This window comes from Chionomys nivalis, chromosome 17 (assembly GCF_950005125.1).
Source record: "Chionomys nivalis chromosome 17, mChiNiv1.1, whole genome shotgun sequence".
NCBI lineage: Eukaryota > Metazoa > Chordata > Mammalia > Rodentia > Cricetidae > Chionomys > Chionomys nivalis.
This window is the reverse complement of record NC_080102.1, coordinates 59,940,106-59,957,263: the sequence shown is the minus strand read 5'-3', so window position 1 is coordinate 59,957,263 and position 17,158 is coordinate 59,940,106. Positions and strand designations below refer to the sequence as shown.

Here is a 17,158-nt window from a genome sequence, read left to right as displayed (position 1 = left end):
GCACACAGGAGCACTGCCTTCTCTCTCTCGCTGCTGAGACATGATGCTTATTGCTGCCTGTCAGTTTCACTGCATCTGGGGTTGACTATGAAACCCAAGCAGTTGGGTGCACCTGTAAGGGATTCCTTTTCTCCTAATCATTTACAATGGGAAGATGTACTTTTTCTTTTCCAGGACGGCCTCAAACTCAGAGATCCACCTGCCTCTGCCTCCCAAGTGCTGGACTAAAAGGTGTGCACCACCACCACCACCAGCACCACCCCTACCCAGCAAGATCCATTTTTAATCCAGATCTTTTGAGGCATGATGATCCACTCTTAATCTGGGCCACACCTTCTGGACAGATACAGGACATGGAAGAAGGAAGCGCTGTCTTTGACTGGTTGCTCTCTGACAAGTCCACTCTTCTCAGGCATTAGAGCCTTCTTCTTGGGGATTCTGTTGTATACTGAAGACCATTCAGCTTCATGGACTGAACAACTCTAGATTCTTGGGATCTTCTGTTGGTAGACAGCAATTGTTGGACATAGACTAGCTGGACCAAAACTGATAAGCCATTCTAGTAACTGCCATAAGATCATATTTATCTTTTTTCTGTAAATTCTGTTCCTCTAGTATCAGGGTATCCTATGCCCCCTTCTGGCCACCATAAGGACTGCATGCACATAATGTACACACATACATGAAAACCAAACACAGTAAATAAATTTGATGGTTTGTTTTTTTTTGTTGTTTTTGTTTTGTTTTGTTTTGTTTTGTTTTTTGAGACAGGGTTTCTCTGTAGCTTTGGAGCCTTCCTGGAACTAGCTCTGTAGACCAGGCTGGCCTCGAACTCGCAGAGATCCACCTGTCTCTGCCTCCTAACCACCACCACCTGGCTAACTTTTAAAGTATCTTATTCAGTAGATTAAGGGCAGAGCCACAAATTGCTCCCTAAAGTTGATAAAGAACCAAAGACTGACGACGCCTATGACAGTCTGGGCATGGTGCCATTCTCCTTTAATCCCAGCACTCAGGAGGCAGAAGCCAGCCTGGTCTACAGAGTGAGTTCCAAAACAGCCAGGGCTGCACAGAGAAACCCTATCTCAAAAACAAACAAACAAGAAAAGATTAGTGTAGTGTCCTCCTCACTGAGATGCTGGCCTCACCAGTTGTCACTCGGTTGGTGGAAGCGCCTGCCCAGCAGGCACAGACTGAGTGCAAGCCCATAAACAGGGCATGTGGCTCAGCTAGTGACCCTAGCACTCGGGAGGTGAAACAGGAGGATCAGTACAAAAAGGTAACCTATGACTACATAGTGGAGCCTGGGCAGTGTGAGACCCTCAGAGGAAGAAAAAAGAAGTGACACACTTTAAAGGGTATGACCAAGAGTAACCAAGGTGATGGCACAGGTGAGCAGAGCCAGGAGAGTAGCTTTTATTTGGACTGAGAGCCATCTGAGATAACATTTAACTAAGGAACAGACTAGGTTCTAAAAGAGCTCTTCAGGGAAGGGGACTCTGGTCCCCAGCAGCTCTGCAGTGCCCGCTGCAGTCAGCAGGCCTGCCGCTCCATCCCCTCATGTGCCAACATCACAAAAATACAGGTTTCCATCATAAATTTTCACAGACCCCAATCACAATCATTACAAAAGAAAATAAAAAGGATCACGTGGTGCAGATTTAAAACTGTCTTCACCATCTTGGAAAGACAGTTCCCCCGCTGACCTCGCCAAGTAGAATGATGGCAAGAGGGCGAAGGCAGCTTCGCCAGCCTACAGCTGTCCTCTTCCCCTTCTCCCTAGACAGCCAGGATCGACAGCAGGGGAAGGCACAGGCAGGCGTGGGGCAGGGAGCACAAGATGACAGCTGAAGCTCGATGGGAGAATGGAGCCGCTGAGGGTCCAGCCCTGCATTCAGTCAGAGTCGCTGCTGGAAGAGGAGGAGGAGGAAGAGGAGGAGTGCTGCAAGGGGAAAGGACGTGGCGTCAGATCCAGGGCCAGTGTCTTTGATGCCCCACCCTTTTGCCCAAGTATCCAGGAGGCAGGAGTCTTATCCCATCCTGTCCCATAACCAACAAAATTCAAGGGTTTCCTTCAGCACTGAGCACACAGAAATAGATCAAATTGTCCTCATCTGCCGCACAGAACTAAACATGTTGCCTACAGATTGAGTTTCTCACTCTCCACACCTAGGTGAGGGCAGGAATACTGACTAAATCAGTGTAGCACAGCTCTAGAAAAGAGCTGCTACCTTATAAACCCTGTAGATTAGCTGCAAGGATGGACATTCACAAACTAGAATCTACGCACCTAAGAGAGGGTAGAAACGCAGTTGTGGGTTTATGCTGCGCCTCTAGGCCCCACCAGGCAGGAAGGTGGGAGAGAGAGAGAGCTGAAGGTCCGCACAGACAAACTTCCACCTACCCTAGAACATTCTAGAACATTTCCAGGGTCTCTCCTTCACTCCCCACATCTCTACCAAAGACCTAGGATCAGGAACTAAAGCCCCAATCCACAAAGCAAACATTGGGCATAAAATCTACCTGAAGCTTGGAGACCCAGGTCTGCCCTCTCCTTCCCAAGTCCTCAAGGAAACTCCCTAAGTAATAATTAGTATTCCTGTGAAAGGAAGATTAAAATCCTCTTTCACCCTAGGTTTTGTTGGAGGCTGGGCCACAGAAGGAATACTTAACACCCTGGAATGCGGAAGGGGATAAAGGAAACCATGGAAGTAAGGCCGTGTTTGCCCTTCTGATAATTAATATCTGTGGTTTTGCTGTGTCAAAGACTGAGTCAAGTGACAATGACGCAGCCTCAGTGGGTGTGTCCGACCCCAAAGGGACTGGGGGCGGGGTCCTACTCTGCTTCACTTTTCAGAAGTAAGAGAGACTTGATGCCTCGATATTATTAAATTCCTCTCAGGAGGATTCCTTTACATAAAGGAAAAGTCATCTGCCAAAATAACATGACTGCCATCTTCCATGCCCACAGGTCACGAGCCCCTCCCTCCGCAGCCCCGCTCACCGTCCCCAGCCAGACCCAGAGGACACCGACCTTTCCCTGCTTGTATTTTTTCTGCTTCTTTTTATGAGCTTTCTTCATTTTCTTCCGCATCTTCTTATCTATCAATGTTCCTGGGCCGACCATGCCAGGAGCCAGAGGGTTCACAGGGCACATGCCAGGACCAGGTGGGGGGTACGAGGGAGTGCAGGGGCCCGGGGGTGGGTGTCCTGGATATCCTGGTTGTGGCACAGTAGGGCAAGAAGGTTGGCACGGAGGGAAAGCTGGGTTTCCCTGGGGAATTCCAGGAGGACAGGGGCCAGGAGGAAAGGCAGGGGTGACATGTGGCGGACAGGCAGGATTGGGACCTCCTGGGCACACCACTTGGGGTGGATATGAATGAGGCCCTGGAAAAAGAACCAGAAAATAAAGATTAGAACTACCCAGAACCTCTGTCAACGAAAATCAAATTTTACTGCTTTTCTTAACACTTATGGAGAAGGAAAACTTGGCAGCAGTGGTCCAAGACTTCGATTTTGCTTAGGGAAGGGGGAAGTTGTAGATACAGAGCCAGCCTGTTCCATTGCAAAATGGGCTGGGTGTGGCAGAAGAGAGCCCCCAGATACTTACCAGCATTAGGGTTCCACATGTCCAGATGTTAGCTCCAGCCTGGGAAGGAAAAGAGGCAAAAACTGAAAGTCCTGAAGGGACAAAGGATTTTCTAGAGTCTGAGCCCCACCCTCCAGCCTCCACCTTACAGAGGTTCTAATAGAACCACTATGGCGGATGTACACACGCCTTTAGTTCCAGCACTAAGCAGAAACAGGTGGATCTCTGTGAGTTTGAGGCCAGCCTGGTCTACAGAGCGAGTTCCAGGACTGGCTCCATAGCTACTGGGAAACCCTGTCTTGAAAGAAAAAAGGGAAAAAAAACAAGTTCCAGGACAATCAGGGCTACCCAGAGAAACTCAGCCTCAAAAAATCAAATTGGATAGATAGATGATAGATAGATAGATAGATAGATAGATAGATAGATAGATAGAAAGAAAGAAAGAAAGAAAGAAAGAAAGAAAGAAAGAAAGAAAGAAAGAAAGAAAATCCTTCCTCTTTCCAGCGTCCCAGTAGCCTACTCTAGCCCAGGCTCAAAACCTTAGGAATTCTATTCCCAGTGTCCCTCCGACTTTCACTACTTCAAGCCACACCTGGAGGCGCCTAACAGTCTCCGGCACTCATTTTCCTCTTCCTGGAAAGGTACGGGAAGTCTTTAACCACCCTCTGAAACTCCAGCCGCCCCAGGACACTCTGAGAACCCTTGGCAGGGAGCTTAGAAAAGGACCCCGCCCTGGAGCTACAAGGGGAAGGAAGCTCCAAATCCTCAACCGCTTAGATAAGGACACACACACATACACACACACACCAAAGAAAAGGCAAACGGAGTTCCTAGTTCCCCGACACAAACAGACTCTTAGCTCCAGTTAAGAGGAAAGAAGGGAATTAGGGAGGCCAGATGCCCTGTCACCTACCGAAGACCGAAGACTGCCGGACTTGCTGCCTTTCCAGTCTGAGTTCAGACTTCCTGGTCACCTCTATTCATTCTATGCTTCTGCACCGCCCCTGTGACCTGGTTATAGGGTCACTCGGCATGATGATTGGACAACTGACTTGTCAATCTCTGTGGTCCAACTAAATTAGGAGGAACCGGTAGCTCTAGCCGCGAGGCGGAGCCTTTTGGTTTGCGTGCGTGATGAACTGCAGACGTTGAGAAGTACAGCAGAAATGCTCCTTAGGGCGGAGCCACGAGCAAAGACCCTGAGCCACCAAACTGTCTTTGGGTTACTGATTTATTTTTAAAAAATTTAAATTTATTTTTCATACGTATGAGTGTTTTGCCTGAATATATGTATGTGTACCAAGTGTCTGCTTGATGACGGCGGAGGTCAGAAGAGGTCATCAGATCCCCTGGAACTGGAATTGCTGTTGTGAGCTGTGTGTGGATGCTGGGAACCCAACTGCGCTCAGGAGTTAGGCATGAGAAGCAAGTGCTCTTAGCTGTTGAGTCATCTCTCCAGTCCCTGCCATCGTTTGCGGTTAGAGACCAGTGAGTAGATTAGGTGTTGTTTAAAAAGAAGAAAAAAGGTGCAAACCTAGCCTAGTAGCGCTTGTCTGTAACCTTGGAAAGTGGAGGAGAATCGTAATTCAGGGCCAGAGGTAGCAGTTTCTGGTAGAGTTTGAGGCCACCCTACCCTACTTAAAACCACAGAGAGAAGTAGAGCCCGCATCTTTACTCCCAGCGCTCTGGAGGCAGAGGCAGGCGGATCTCTGTGAGTTCCAGAGCTTGGTCTACAAATCAAGTTCTAAGATAGCTGAACCTACACAAAGACACTCGGGCAAGGGCAGGAGAGATCAGGGGAGGGGAGAGGATGGGGAGGGGAGGGAGAGAGGTGCAGGGTGCTGCCGGGGGCTCAGTCGCAAGTCTCAACATTGCCATCCTGGGAAAAGCAAAGACACACTCTTGAAGGTTTCCCAGCCTCTCACAAAACTTCCCTGCTTGTCATTTCATTGCTCTGTCCTCTGTGCGGTTGTTTGGAACTTGCTCTGTAGACCACGTTTTGGTTTTTCTTTTTTCTTTCTTTTAAAGAATTATTTATTATGTATACAGTGTCTGTCCTGCATGTATGCCTGCAGACCATAAGAGAGCACCAGATCTCATTATATATGGCTGCGAGCCATCATGTGGTTGCTGGGAATTGAACTCAGGATCTCAGGAAGAGCAGCTGGTACTGTTAAACTCTGAGCCATCTCTTCGGCCCCATGATTATTATTATTTCTGTTTTTTGACGCAGGGTTTTTCTGTGTAACAGCCCTAGCTGTCCTAGAATTCATTCTGTAGACCAGGCTGGCCTCGAACTCACAGAGATCCACCTGCCTCTGCCTCCCAAGTGCTGGGATTAAAGGCGTGCACCAACGAGTCCAGCAGTGTGTGGTTGTTTTGCCTGCGCGTGTGTCTGTGCACCATGTGCAGGCAGTGTCCTCAGAAATCATAAAAGGGCATCAGATTCTCCTGGGACAGAAGTTGTAAGCTGCCATGTGGGTGCTGGGAATTAAACCTAGGTCTTCTGAAAGGGCAGCTACTGCTCTTAACTGCTGAGCCCTCTTTCCAGCCACATAAAGACTTTCAATGGCTGGAACCCTTTCATCGTTATTTTAAAACGATGCGACTTTACAGACATTCTGACCTTTTCCAGTCTTTAGTTTCCTCTTATGTACGGGACGCAAGAGAACTGTCACAGAAAACACAAGCAGGCTGAACAGAAGCATAGTACGACAAGATATTGTTTGCAGAAGGGGGGGCTGGGTTTTGGAGACAGGGTTTCTCTGTAGCTTTGGAACCTGTCCTAGAACTTGCGCTGTAGACCAGGCTGGCCTCGAACTCACAGAGATCTGCCTGTCTCTGCCTCCCAAGTGCTAGAATTAAAGGTGTGCACCACCACCACCCAGCTTGGTATAACCAGATTTTAAAGGTTATTCTGAAAGGGACTGGCAAGATGACCTACAGGTAAAGGCGCATACTGCCAAGTCAGACAATCTGAGTTCCACCCCCAGAGCACACAGGACAGGAGAGAACAGATTCCTGGAAACTGTCCTCTAACGTGCACAACCCTGTACTCAGGCAGGAGGATCTCAAAGTGAGGTCGACCTGGACTACTAAATTACACAGCAATCCAGGCTATGACTGAGACTTTGTTTCTTAATAAATAAACAAACAAAGTAATGTTTTGCTTAGAAAAGGAATAAGCATAAAATAAAGGGATTTATCAAATTATCATCAAAAAGAAGGAGAAGAAGAAAATAGAAGTAGGTGTGGTGGCCCAAACCTGTGATCCCAGCACGTTGGAGAAAAGAAAGGCCGAAGGATCAGGAGTTACATGGGAAGTTTGAGGCCACCCTGGGCTATGTGAGACCCTGTGTATGAATAAAAGGATGAAGTGCTTCATGACAGGGCCCAGCCCTCAGTTCTCCACAGTCCCTCCTCTGTCACCATGTATAACAATATTCTGTCTGTCTGTTTGCCTGCAGGCCAGAAGAGGGCACCAGACCTCATTACAGATGGTTGTGAGCCACCATGTGGTTGCTGGGAATTGAACTCAGGACCTTTGGAAGAGCAGGCAGTGCTCTTAACCGCTGAGCCATCTCTCCAGCCCCTCCCATATGCTTTTTATTGAGAAAGGACCTTACACTTAGCTCAGGATGGCCTCAAGCTTGCTATGAAGTCAAGGTGACCTTGAACTTTTATAAATATTTAAAACAAGTTTTATTAGGTGTGATGGTTATTCTTGGTTGTCAACGACTACATCTGGAATTAACTAAAACCCAAAAATGAAGGATACACCTATGAGGGATTTTTGCTTAATTTGAAGTAGGGAGATCCACGTCTAATCCAGATCTCGAGGTCAGAAGACTCACCTTGAATCTGCACCACACCTGATGGAAACAGAAGCTCTTGCTCTTTGCCTGTTTGCCCTCGCCTTGCTTGCAAGTACATTCCTTCACTGGTGTGAGAGCCCCATTCTTCCGGATTCCGGTGGAGCCATCCCGCCCCATGGACTGAGCAACCTGTAAGTCATCCTAATAAATTCTCTTTATATATAGGTAAGTACATAGGTAGATGAATAGACAGACAGACAGACAGACAGACAGGCAGAGATAGATCCTATAAGTTCTACTATGCTACAGAGCCTTGAGTAATACATTAGGGTAAGAGGACATTTTACTCTTTTATTTTATTTTTTATTTTTGGAGACAGGGTCTCTCTGTGTAGCCCTGGCTGTCCTGGAACTCACTCTGTAGATCAGGCCGGCCTCAAACTCACAGAGATCCTCCTGCATCTACCTCCTGAGTGCTGGAATTAAAGGCGTGTGACACCACCACCTGATGGAAATTTTACTCTTAATGTATTGAATCTGAAGGAAAACGAGTATATTTTAAAAGAAGCGCTTTTGAAAATATATGGAATGCTTCACAAATGTGTGTGAGGCCAGATGAAGACATTAGGTACCCTGGAACTGGAGTTAAACCTCCTAATACGGGTGCTGGGAACTAAATCCTGGTAACTGAGCCCTCTCTCTCCAGTCTCTGAATTTGAACCTTTGATCCTCCTGCTTACGACTCCCAGTGAGCACCGGCCTCCACTTTCCAGGTGCTGGGAGTGTGAGCACGCTAGGGATAGCGCCCAGGGCTTTGCGCATGCTCTGTTGGCACTTGACAGTGCGCTGAATCTCCATCTCCACCGCTACACGTTTGCTGTAACTCACCTGCAGACTCCTCCTTACAGCCCTGAAATGTCTCAGTGCTCTTGACGCTCCTGGGAAACTCCTGCCTAGGCTTCAGCACCAGCGTCCTGTGCTTCACGGTGCCCCCCACCATGTGAGCACCGTCAGGGCAATAATTCCACTGGAATCACTCCTCTTCCCCCAGTGCCCAGCAGGTGATGCCACCATTTAAAAATTAATCCTGGTGGTCCCAGAGAGCTGGCTTAGAGGTTAAAATGCATTTACTCCAATTCACTTCTCAGCACCCATGTCATGTGACTCATGACTCCTGCTCCAGGAATACCCAATTTCTTTGTCCTCTCCAGGCCCCTGTGCCCATGTGTACACACCACAGACACATAATTAATACAAATAAAATCTTTAAAAATAAGTGTTGCTGCCTGGCATGGTGGCACACACCTTTAATTCTGCACTTGAGAAAGGCAGGGGTCACTGTAAATCTACAGAGTGAGCTCCAGGCCAGCCAGGGTTCCATAGTGAGACTTTGTCTAATACATACATACATACATACATACATACATACATACATACATACATACATGCTAGAGCCTCAAACCTGTAATCCCAATCCTTGAGACACTGAGGTTAAGGGCATACTTGCAAGTTTGAGACTAGCCTGTGGTGTAGGAGGTCCTTCTGTTTGTGTGTTGCTTTCATTGGTTAATGGATAAAGAATTAGCCTAGTTGATAGGGTGGAACTTAGGTAGGCGGAAAAAACAGAACTGAATGCTGGGAGGAAGAAGGGCAGAGTCAGAGAAGCCATGGATCCTCTGCCTGAGATGGATGCAAGCCACAGCCACGTGGCGATACACAGATTAATGGAGATGGATTAACATAATATATAAGAGTTGGCCAATAAGAAGTTAGAGCTAATGGCCAAGCAGTGTTTTAATTAATACAGTTTCTGTGTGGTTATTTCGGGTGTAAGCTAGCTGGGCGGCCAGGACAAACAAGGGGCCTGCTCCTTGCAACAAGCCTGGACTACATATTGAGCCAAGGCAAGACCCTACCTCAAAAAAATAAATAATAAATAAAGGCCTGAAGAGATGGTTTAGAGTCTCAGAGCAATTACTGTTCTCACAAAGGACCTGTTTCCAGCATCCACATGGTGGCTCACAACTATCTGTAACTCTAGTTTCATGGGATGTGACGCCCTCTTCTGGCCTCCAAGGGTTCCTGCATGCATGTGGTGCACATAAACTCATAGACAAACATATATACTATAAATAAAATAAACAGATTTTTTGTTTTGTTTTGTTTTTTTTGTTTTTCGAGACAGGGTTTCTCTGTGGTTTTGGAGCCTGTCCTGGAACTAGCTCTTGTAGACCAGGCTGGTCTCGAACTCACAGAGATCCGCCTGCCTCTGCCTCCCAAGTGCTGGTAAACAGATCTTAAGATAAATAAATAAATAAATAAATACACATTAGTGAAAAAGACCAATAACAAGGAGACAAGCCCAAGGCCAACAGTGGGAAATCTTTACTCTTTCCTGAGCACGTGTACCCCATGGGCTAAAAACCCACAGAGAACGACAGCAACAGGTGTGTGATCAGCACACGTACGTTAGCCGTATAAAGCGTTCATACAAACTGCTCATTTACACATGAACACTAGTACTGATACTGACAGGCTGAGGACTCCTGGAGCCGGGGCCTTGCTGAACACTGAGGTGGCAGGAAGCCTGCTGAGGCCTGCAGGGGAGAGGGGCAGAGGCCGGTGCTGAAGGACAGCTCTCTGGGAAGGAAGAAGCCACCTGTGGGTAAGCCAGGGCTGCCAGGCGCTGCTGCACACACTCGGCCGTCAGTCGCGCTTCCGGGTCTGCATCCCAGCAGTCTTCTAGGAGCTCCCTCAGCCCCTCGGGGTCCTGGAGGAAGAGACTAGATCAGGCCTGGCCCAAGCCCAGAGTGGACATTGCAGTGCTCACTTCTCCCACGGCTCAACCCCACCCCACCGATCCTGCCCCCACACTCTGCAGAGCCCTGCTGACCCCACCGACCCTGACCCCAACTCTACTTGTGGAGTACCCTCAGTCCCATCCCCTAAAGTCCAGGCCCATGAGGTTTGTTCCCTGTGACAGACTCCCTGAATATCAATCAAAGGGTCGACTTTTTCCTCTGAGGATAATTCAGGCTGACAACTTAGATGCTGATGGAAAATTACTCTCCTTCCTCTAACCAGTGTGTCCTGCAGACAAAGCTTGCCTTCCATTAGCTAACCCAACAGACTTTTTTTTTTTTTTTTTTTTTTTGGTTTTTCGAGACAGGGTTTCTCTGTGGTTTTGGAGTTTGGAGCCTGTCCTGAAACTAGCTCTTGTAGACCAGGCTGGTCTCGAACTCACAGCGATCCGCCCAACAGACATTTGTATGGTAGAGATTTCAGGCAGGACAGTGTGCAAAAGAGTATCTCTCAGGAAATATCTGGGAAGGACTCTGCACTTCCCCTGTCAGGCAACTCTTCTAATTTTGTCACACCTAGTACCCGGTCACACCTAGAACCTGGTCACACCTAGAACCCGGTCACACCTAGAGACCCATCGAGCCTAGAACCCTGTTACACCCAGAACTAGCTTTAATTGGTCCACAGCAGAAACACAGCTGTATAGTACTAAATGACGGGGCACTGGATTGAATTTGGAGGCCCACAGTACTGAAAGAGACACTGTCACAGGGGCAGAGCTCTGAGAGGGAGAAAGGCCAGAGAGGACTTCCTAGAGGAGGGCACTGAACGAGAACGAGAGCTAACTAATGGAGTCAGGGGGTAGAGATAGAAAAGGCTCCACGGGAGGGTGTATGGCCCAGGTGGGCGGAACCAGCTGTGTGAGACCGAGAGAAGACAAGGCAAACCGAGGGCAAATACAGCAGAGAAGTCCTTGAAATGCAGAGCCAGCCCCTCTCCCAGTCCCAGCTGCGGAGCCTGTGCTTCTTACTGTGGTGGAGCAGCCCCAGGTGGACGGGATGCGGGGGCGCCGCCTCTCCTCTACTGCCAAGGCCCAGAGCTCACAGGCACTGGGATTGCTGCCCAGTTCCGCCTCATAGGCCAGTTGAAAAGGTGGTGGTCTGCGGTCTGGGAAAGCATAGGCACCATGGTTAGGGGCTCCCAGGGAGAAAAACTAGGGGAAGCCATAGCCTTATACAGTCAGGCTAGGAGGTAGGAGGGACACTGGGGGTGGAGACTTTACCGGGCCTCAGATCTGAACAGCGGCTCAGGATCTCCCACAAGAGCAGAGCCAGGGAGTAAATATCTGCTCTCTGAAGGGCTGTGCCCCAGTCCTGCAGGTCGAGAGTCCTGTCTAAGAGCTCCGGAGCCATGTACCTCTGCGTGCCAGCCTGGAGAAGAAGATTTAAGGGCCAAGAATCACCTCTATGGAAACCTGCCCTGCAACGCTGGTCCAGATGTAAGGGCCAGAATCACCTCTACGGAAACCTGCCCTGCAACGCTGGTCCAGATGTAAGGGCCAGAATCACCTCTACGGAAACCTGCCCTGCAACGCTGGTCCAGATGTAAGGGCCAGAATCACCTCTACGGAAACCTGCCCTGTAGCGCTGGCCCACGGCCAGTCCACTAGCAAAACTACAGCGTTGCCACAGCAATGGTTATATGCTCATCAGCACCACCATCACCCCAGGCCTCACACTTATTAAAAAACACTCACCTCCAAAATGACAGCTGGGCCTCCGGGTTGAGTAGGGGCTGAGGCAGGGGGCCTGGCAAGGCCAGGGAGCACCAAGGCAAGGCCCAAGTCGCCAATGGCGCATGACCTATCTTCCCGAACGAGCACATTCTGGCTGCTCAAGTCTCGGTGGGCAATACCTGGTTTATATTGACCTGTGGGGAAATCCAAGGTTTAAGAAACACAGGTCATCTGGTTCTCCTTGCCCCAGTCCTTCTCTAAGAGAAGACAGAACTGGACACAGTGATGTGGCTCCTGCCTCCCTGCTGCCGGCTCACTTACCATCCTGCCAGCGCTCCTCATGGAGAAATGCCAGGCCCTCAGCCAGGGACAGAGCCATCCTCAAGGAACTTGCCCAGTCACTGGTGCACTGGGTCAAGTAGTGACACAGGGAACCCTGGAGAAAAGCAGAGGGAAGAGCCGGGCACAGAGACAGTTCATCATAGGGTCAGACCCCCACACACCAGCCTGCACCTCCCCAGCAGACAGAGACGCCCTGGCAGAACCAGACCTAAGAAAATGCATCAGTCAAAGTGACAGGGAAAAATAGTAATTATAGTTGCGTGTGATACCGCATGCCTGCCATCCCAGCACTTGGGAAATGGAAGGAGGAGGCTCAGGAACAGGCAGGCCAGTGTGGGTTACAGGAGACCCTGCCTGAAAGTGCATGCGCGCGCGCACACACACACACACACACACACTCACGCATATACACACACAAATAAAAAAAATAATTTTAGCCAGATATGGTAGCATATGCTTGTAATCTCAGCACTCAAGAGGTTGAAGCAGGAAGAGCCTACATTTAAGGCCTAATATGGGGGAGAGAGGTATGGGGGAGGAAGTAGCTTAATTCAGTGGTACTGAGTATTTACTGTGATGCGGGCCCTCCAAACAGGGTTTCCTGTAGTCCCCATGAGGACTGCAGTGTGACGGGGTTCTGATCACCCTGATTTCCCCTCTCGTGTGTGGGGTATGTGTCCGTGTGTGGGTACCCACACGGTACATGTGGGGGCAGAAGACGCATGCTCTAGTTGGTCCTCTCCTTTCACCACATGGGTTCCAGGGACTGAACCAGGTCTGCAGGTTCCATGGAAGCACCTTTACCTACTGAACCATCTTGCTGGACCTTTTACCTTCTTTCCTTCCGTGGCCCACTCCCAGTGTTTTAGGGAGGGCCTCACTATGTACGTCTGTAACCTGGGCTGACATGGGAGTCATTAGGAGGGTATGGCTGCCATCAAGCTAGCCGTGATCCTCCTGCGTGCCAGCAGTATAAGCACAAACTACCACATCTGGTCAGAGGTCAAGCGATGAACAGGAGTGGAGTTTGCATCCAAGCAGTGTGACTCAAGAGTCACTATCACATGCTGACTCAGAGGATTCAGGACAAAGGTAGTCCAGGCCGTCCCTCAAAACTCCTGGCCTGGGGGATCAGGCCTGCATAGACATGGGTGGGTAGAGCTAATGGAGGAACAACTGGGATTGGGCCACTCGGTACATGGTGAGCCCCTTTGGGTGTGCCAGTAACTTTGCCCAGGCAGCACCGTGACTCAGGAAGAGGTGATCATGATATAAGCGGAGAAGACAGAAAGTGCCACAATATAACAATAAACCGGATGCCATGGCTGTGAAGCCATCATGACTGCAGTATGACACAGCCTGGCTCATCCTTTCTTTTTTTTCTTTTTTTTTTTTTTTTTTTTTTGGTTTTTTGAGACAGGAGACAGGGTTTCTCTGTGGATTTGGAGCCTGTCCTGGAACTCCCTTTGTAGACCAGGCTGGTCTCGAACTCACAGAGATCCACCTGCCTCTGCCTCCCGAGTGCTGGGATTAAAGGCGTGCGCCACCACCGCCCGGCTCATCCTTTCTTTTCATTAAAAAAAGTCTAAGGGACTGAAGCAAAGGATCAGCAGTTACACTGCCTGCCCTTCCAGAGGACTGGGGCTGAGTCTCCAGCACCCACACGATAACTCCTCTGACACTTCAGCCCTAGGACATCCATGCTCTCTCCTGGCTCTCACAGGCACCAGGTACACACACGGGTAAAACAACTATGATGTTGTGTTGTTATTGTTGTTCTTACAGGAAGGGGCAGTCTTCGGGAGCTTTGCCATAGTGCACATGTGGAGGTCAGAGGACAACTTTATGGAGTTCTCTCCTTCCGCCTTTACTGAACTTAGGTCCCCAAAGGCTTGCACAACAAGAATCTTTACAGCTGAGCCATCCCACCCTCCCCTCATGTCAAATCTTATTATTAATTATTATTTCTTTCTTTATTTTAAATATTTATTTATAATATATGCAGCATTCTGCCTACCAGAAGAGGACACCAGATCTCACTATGGATGGCTGTGAGTCACCATGTGGTTGCTGGGAATGGAACTCAGGACCTTGGGAAGAACAGGCAGTGCTCCTAACCGCTGAGCCATCTTTCCGGAGACAGGATTTTAGAGACAGGGTTTCTTTGTGTAGCCCTGGCTGTCCTGGATCTTGCTCTGTAAACCAGGATGGCCTCGAACTCTCTCTAACTGCCTCTGCCTCCCAAGTGCTGAGATTAAAGGCATGCGCCACCACCACCTGGCTTATTATCATTTCTTTGTGGTATCCAATGCCCTTTCTGTTTGCTTCTAACACACTCGGCACTTCCCTCTGTGTTTACCCATTCCTACGACCTGTTCGTTAGTCTATAAAGTCTGTACAATTAGGGGCCAGGTGTGCTTTTTGAGCATCTAGCAGCGTTTGCCTTATTGTTTATAAACATTGGTTAAAGGAACAGATGAGTGAATTAGACAACTACGCCTGGATATGTATTTAACAGCGACTCAGTTCTCGCTGTACGGTGGTGGTGCACACCTTTAATCCCAGCAGGCAGAGGAGCAAGCAGATCTCTATAAATGTGAGGCTAGCCTGCTGTACAGAACAAGTTGCAGGACAGCCAGAGACACAGAGAAACTTTCTCAAAAAGCCAAAAAAAGGAAACAGTTGTTCTAAGGAGAGTATGAAGCAGGCGAGCAGGCATGGATGAGGACCCACTACGTAGCAGCTCACTTCCATGAGCACACACAGGCATGGTGCACATCGCGGACATTTCGGGGTGCTCACCTTAGGATACAGTTCCAGAACCAGCAAAGGCACAGATGGGAGAGGGCCAGGGCCCCCCTGGCCAGCGGTAATAAAGCGCACGATGTGGTCGTGCTGTAGGCCCGGCAGCTGGTACACAGCTCGCTCCGCTCGGAACTGGGCCACAGCCCTTGGGGGAAAGGCCTTGATGGCTACCATCTCACCCTGAAGCCTCCCGGCCCAGACGACTGCGTGCCCTCCTTCTTGGATCACCTGGTGGAAGCACTGCACTGAGTGAGTGTGGACCTCTGAGATAACATCAGAGCCAAGCTCCCCGCCCCCACCTCCAGCAGAACCTCCAGGAGTACCAGGGGGCCCCACTCCTGCCCTGAAGCACCTGGGAGAAGCACAGCTCAGCCAGCTCCGGCAGTTCCTCACAGTCTCCACAGTCTCTGCCTGGGCCTGCGCCTGGCTCGGGGTCTGACCCACCGTGCACTCCGCAGGTCTTTCGTTGTAGCAGGGCTGAAGCAGAAAAGAGCCTTAGGGTAGGGTGCACAGGATGGGGGCAGCCAAAGGGGCTATGTGGGAAGAGAGCTTCATACGAGGAAATGTGGGGCTACAGAGATCCAGAACCGGGGGTTCAGCAGAGCCGCGAGGGGTGGGAGAGATTCGTACCCAGGATGACGCTACACATGAGCAGCGCTAGGAACATCCCCAGCAGCAGCAGTGCCATCCAGACGGGCCCACCTGGACAGCAAGGGAAGAGGACACGTGGGTGAGCACTGAACCTCTCCCTTCTGCTTTCCAAACCACCCCTGTGCGGGTCACAAGTCCCCTTATCTCCCAGTCACCAGGGCAACCAACTTCCCAAGGCCAGGAGGAGGGAATCTTTGGGTGGGGATGGGCTGAGAACTGCCCTGGTTCTCTTCTTGTCCTGACCTATGCTCCTGCCCCCTCCGGGCTCTAGTACCACGGGAAAGGCAGCTACCTGAGGTAGACTGGGGATCCTGGGGGCCAGGAGCCCCTGGGTCCCCTGAAGGAGGCAGATGGCTGTAATTGGCATTACAGAAGTCAGTTCCACAGGAGCATGTGAAGAGAGCAGAGCCCGGGCGGGGGTGGGCTCGGGGGACTGGGTCACAGTGGACGGACTCACAGCCTGGCTCATCACTGTCTCGACATCCTAATGGGATGGGATTAGGGGAAGGAGAACAGGGAGCGAGAGTACAATGAGACTTGGGGTCAGAGAACAAACCCTTTCTCCGACAGAGGCACCCCTTCCATCTGATGCTTTTTCCCTCTGCACAGTCCACTGCTCCCTCAACCCGGACGTGCCTCTCCCCTACCTAGCTCTCACCCACCGTATATTTTGCCATTCACCTTGCATCTCCACGTGTGCCTGGCCATGGGTCAGATTCCAGATGCCAAAGCAGCAATGACTGTAGAGGCAGCGGATACTCTTGGGGGTCCCTGGTTTTGCATCTAGCACTTCCCCCAGTGTCTTTGTGCTTCCCCGTACTCCAGGAGCCTCAAAGAACACACAGGTCCTCCTGTTTGGGGATGCTGAAGTCCAAGGTGAAGAAAGGGGAATCAAGAAGGGAGTAAAGTCAGGGACAAACAGCAGCCAAAGGGATAAACAAAAGAGGACCCCAGGGTCAGTATGGCAGAGGCCTGATCCCCACCATGGGAACAGGTGACTCCGCCCTCGTCCTCACTCATACAGACCACTCATCTCTTCTTCTTCCAAACGGGTAGCTCTGCTTCAAGTACACCTTTTCCCTTCTCGGGTGGTGGAAAGACCCTGCCCTGTCAGTAGACACTCACCTTGTGCAACTGCAGGAAGCAGAGTCCAAAGCCCCAGTGCCCCCAGCATCCTGCTAAAGGATGGCAGCCAGACAGAATAAGCCAGCACAGCTAACCCAGCCAAGGCTTTCTACAGATACAGGGCACTGTAGGGCTTCCAAACCCTCAATCCCCAACTCCGCCCCCCTTGTCCTATCCCAGTCTCCGTGGGGGAGAAAACAGGGAGAGAAAGGGAGGAGCAGAGAACCAATCTCATATCCTTTCTTCAACCTCCTCCTCTTTTCTTTGCAGAGTGGGAGGAAGGGACCTTGGCTGC

General features: G+C 50.1%; 2 protein-coding genes across 2 annotated transcripts; both read right to left on the bottom strand.

Annotated features, from left to right (window-relative positions):
- Positions 1-1,144: 1,144 nt before the first annotated feature.
- Positions 1,145-4,642, bottom strand: Prr13 (proline rich 13). The gene is made up of 4 exons (XM_057792262.1): positions 4,503-4,642; positions 3,611-3,649; positions 3,035-3,387; positions 1,145-1,942 (listed from the first exon to the last, which is right to left on the bottom strand). The coding sequence occupies exons 2-4, from the start codon at positions 3,627-3,629 to the stop codon at positions 1,895-1,897; spliced, it is 420 nt and encodes a 139-aa protein (XP_057648245.1). The 5' UTR covers positions 3,630-3,649; positions 4,503-4,642; the 3' UTR covers positions 1,145-1,894.
- A 5,264-nt stretch (positions 4,643-9,906) lies between these two features.
- Amhr2 (anti-Mullerian hormone receptor type 2) lies at positions 9,907-16,912 on the bottom strand. The gene is made up of 11 exons (XM_057791335.1): positions 16,864-16,912; positions 16,420-16,602; positions 16,031-16,222; positions 15,718-15,789; positions 15,440-15,564; positions 15,085-15,315; positions 12,262-12,376; positions 11,962-12,134; positions 11,488-11,635; positions 11,236-11,372; positions 9,907-10,173 (listed from the first exon to the last, which is right to left on the bottom strand). Exons 1-11 carry the CDS (start codon positions 16,910-16,912, stop codon positions 9,907-9,909), a joined length of 1,692 nt encoding a protein of 563 aa, XP_057647318.1.
- Positions 16,913-17,158: the final 246 nt, after the last annotated feature.

Coding starts and splice junctions, on each gene's coding strand:
- Prr13 (XM_057792262.1), bottom strand. Junction 1,943..3,034: donor AAAAATACAAGCAGGGAAAG/GTCGGTGTCCTC, acceptor TTCCCCTTGCAG/CACTCCTCCTCTTCCTCCTC.
- Amhr2 (XM_057791335.1), bottom strand. CDS start 16,912: ATGCTGGGGGCACTGGGGCTTTGGACTCTGCTTCCTGCAGTTGCACAA. Junction 12,377..15,084: donor TTCTGGAACTGTATCCTAAG/GTGAGCACCCCG, acceptor GCTTTTCTCCAG/GGTTCCCTGTGTCACTACTT. Junction 10,174..11,235: donor CCTGGGGCTGCTCCACCACA/GTAAGAAGCACA, acceptor CTCTTCCTCCAG/GACCCCGAGGGGCTGAGGGA.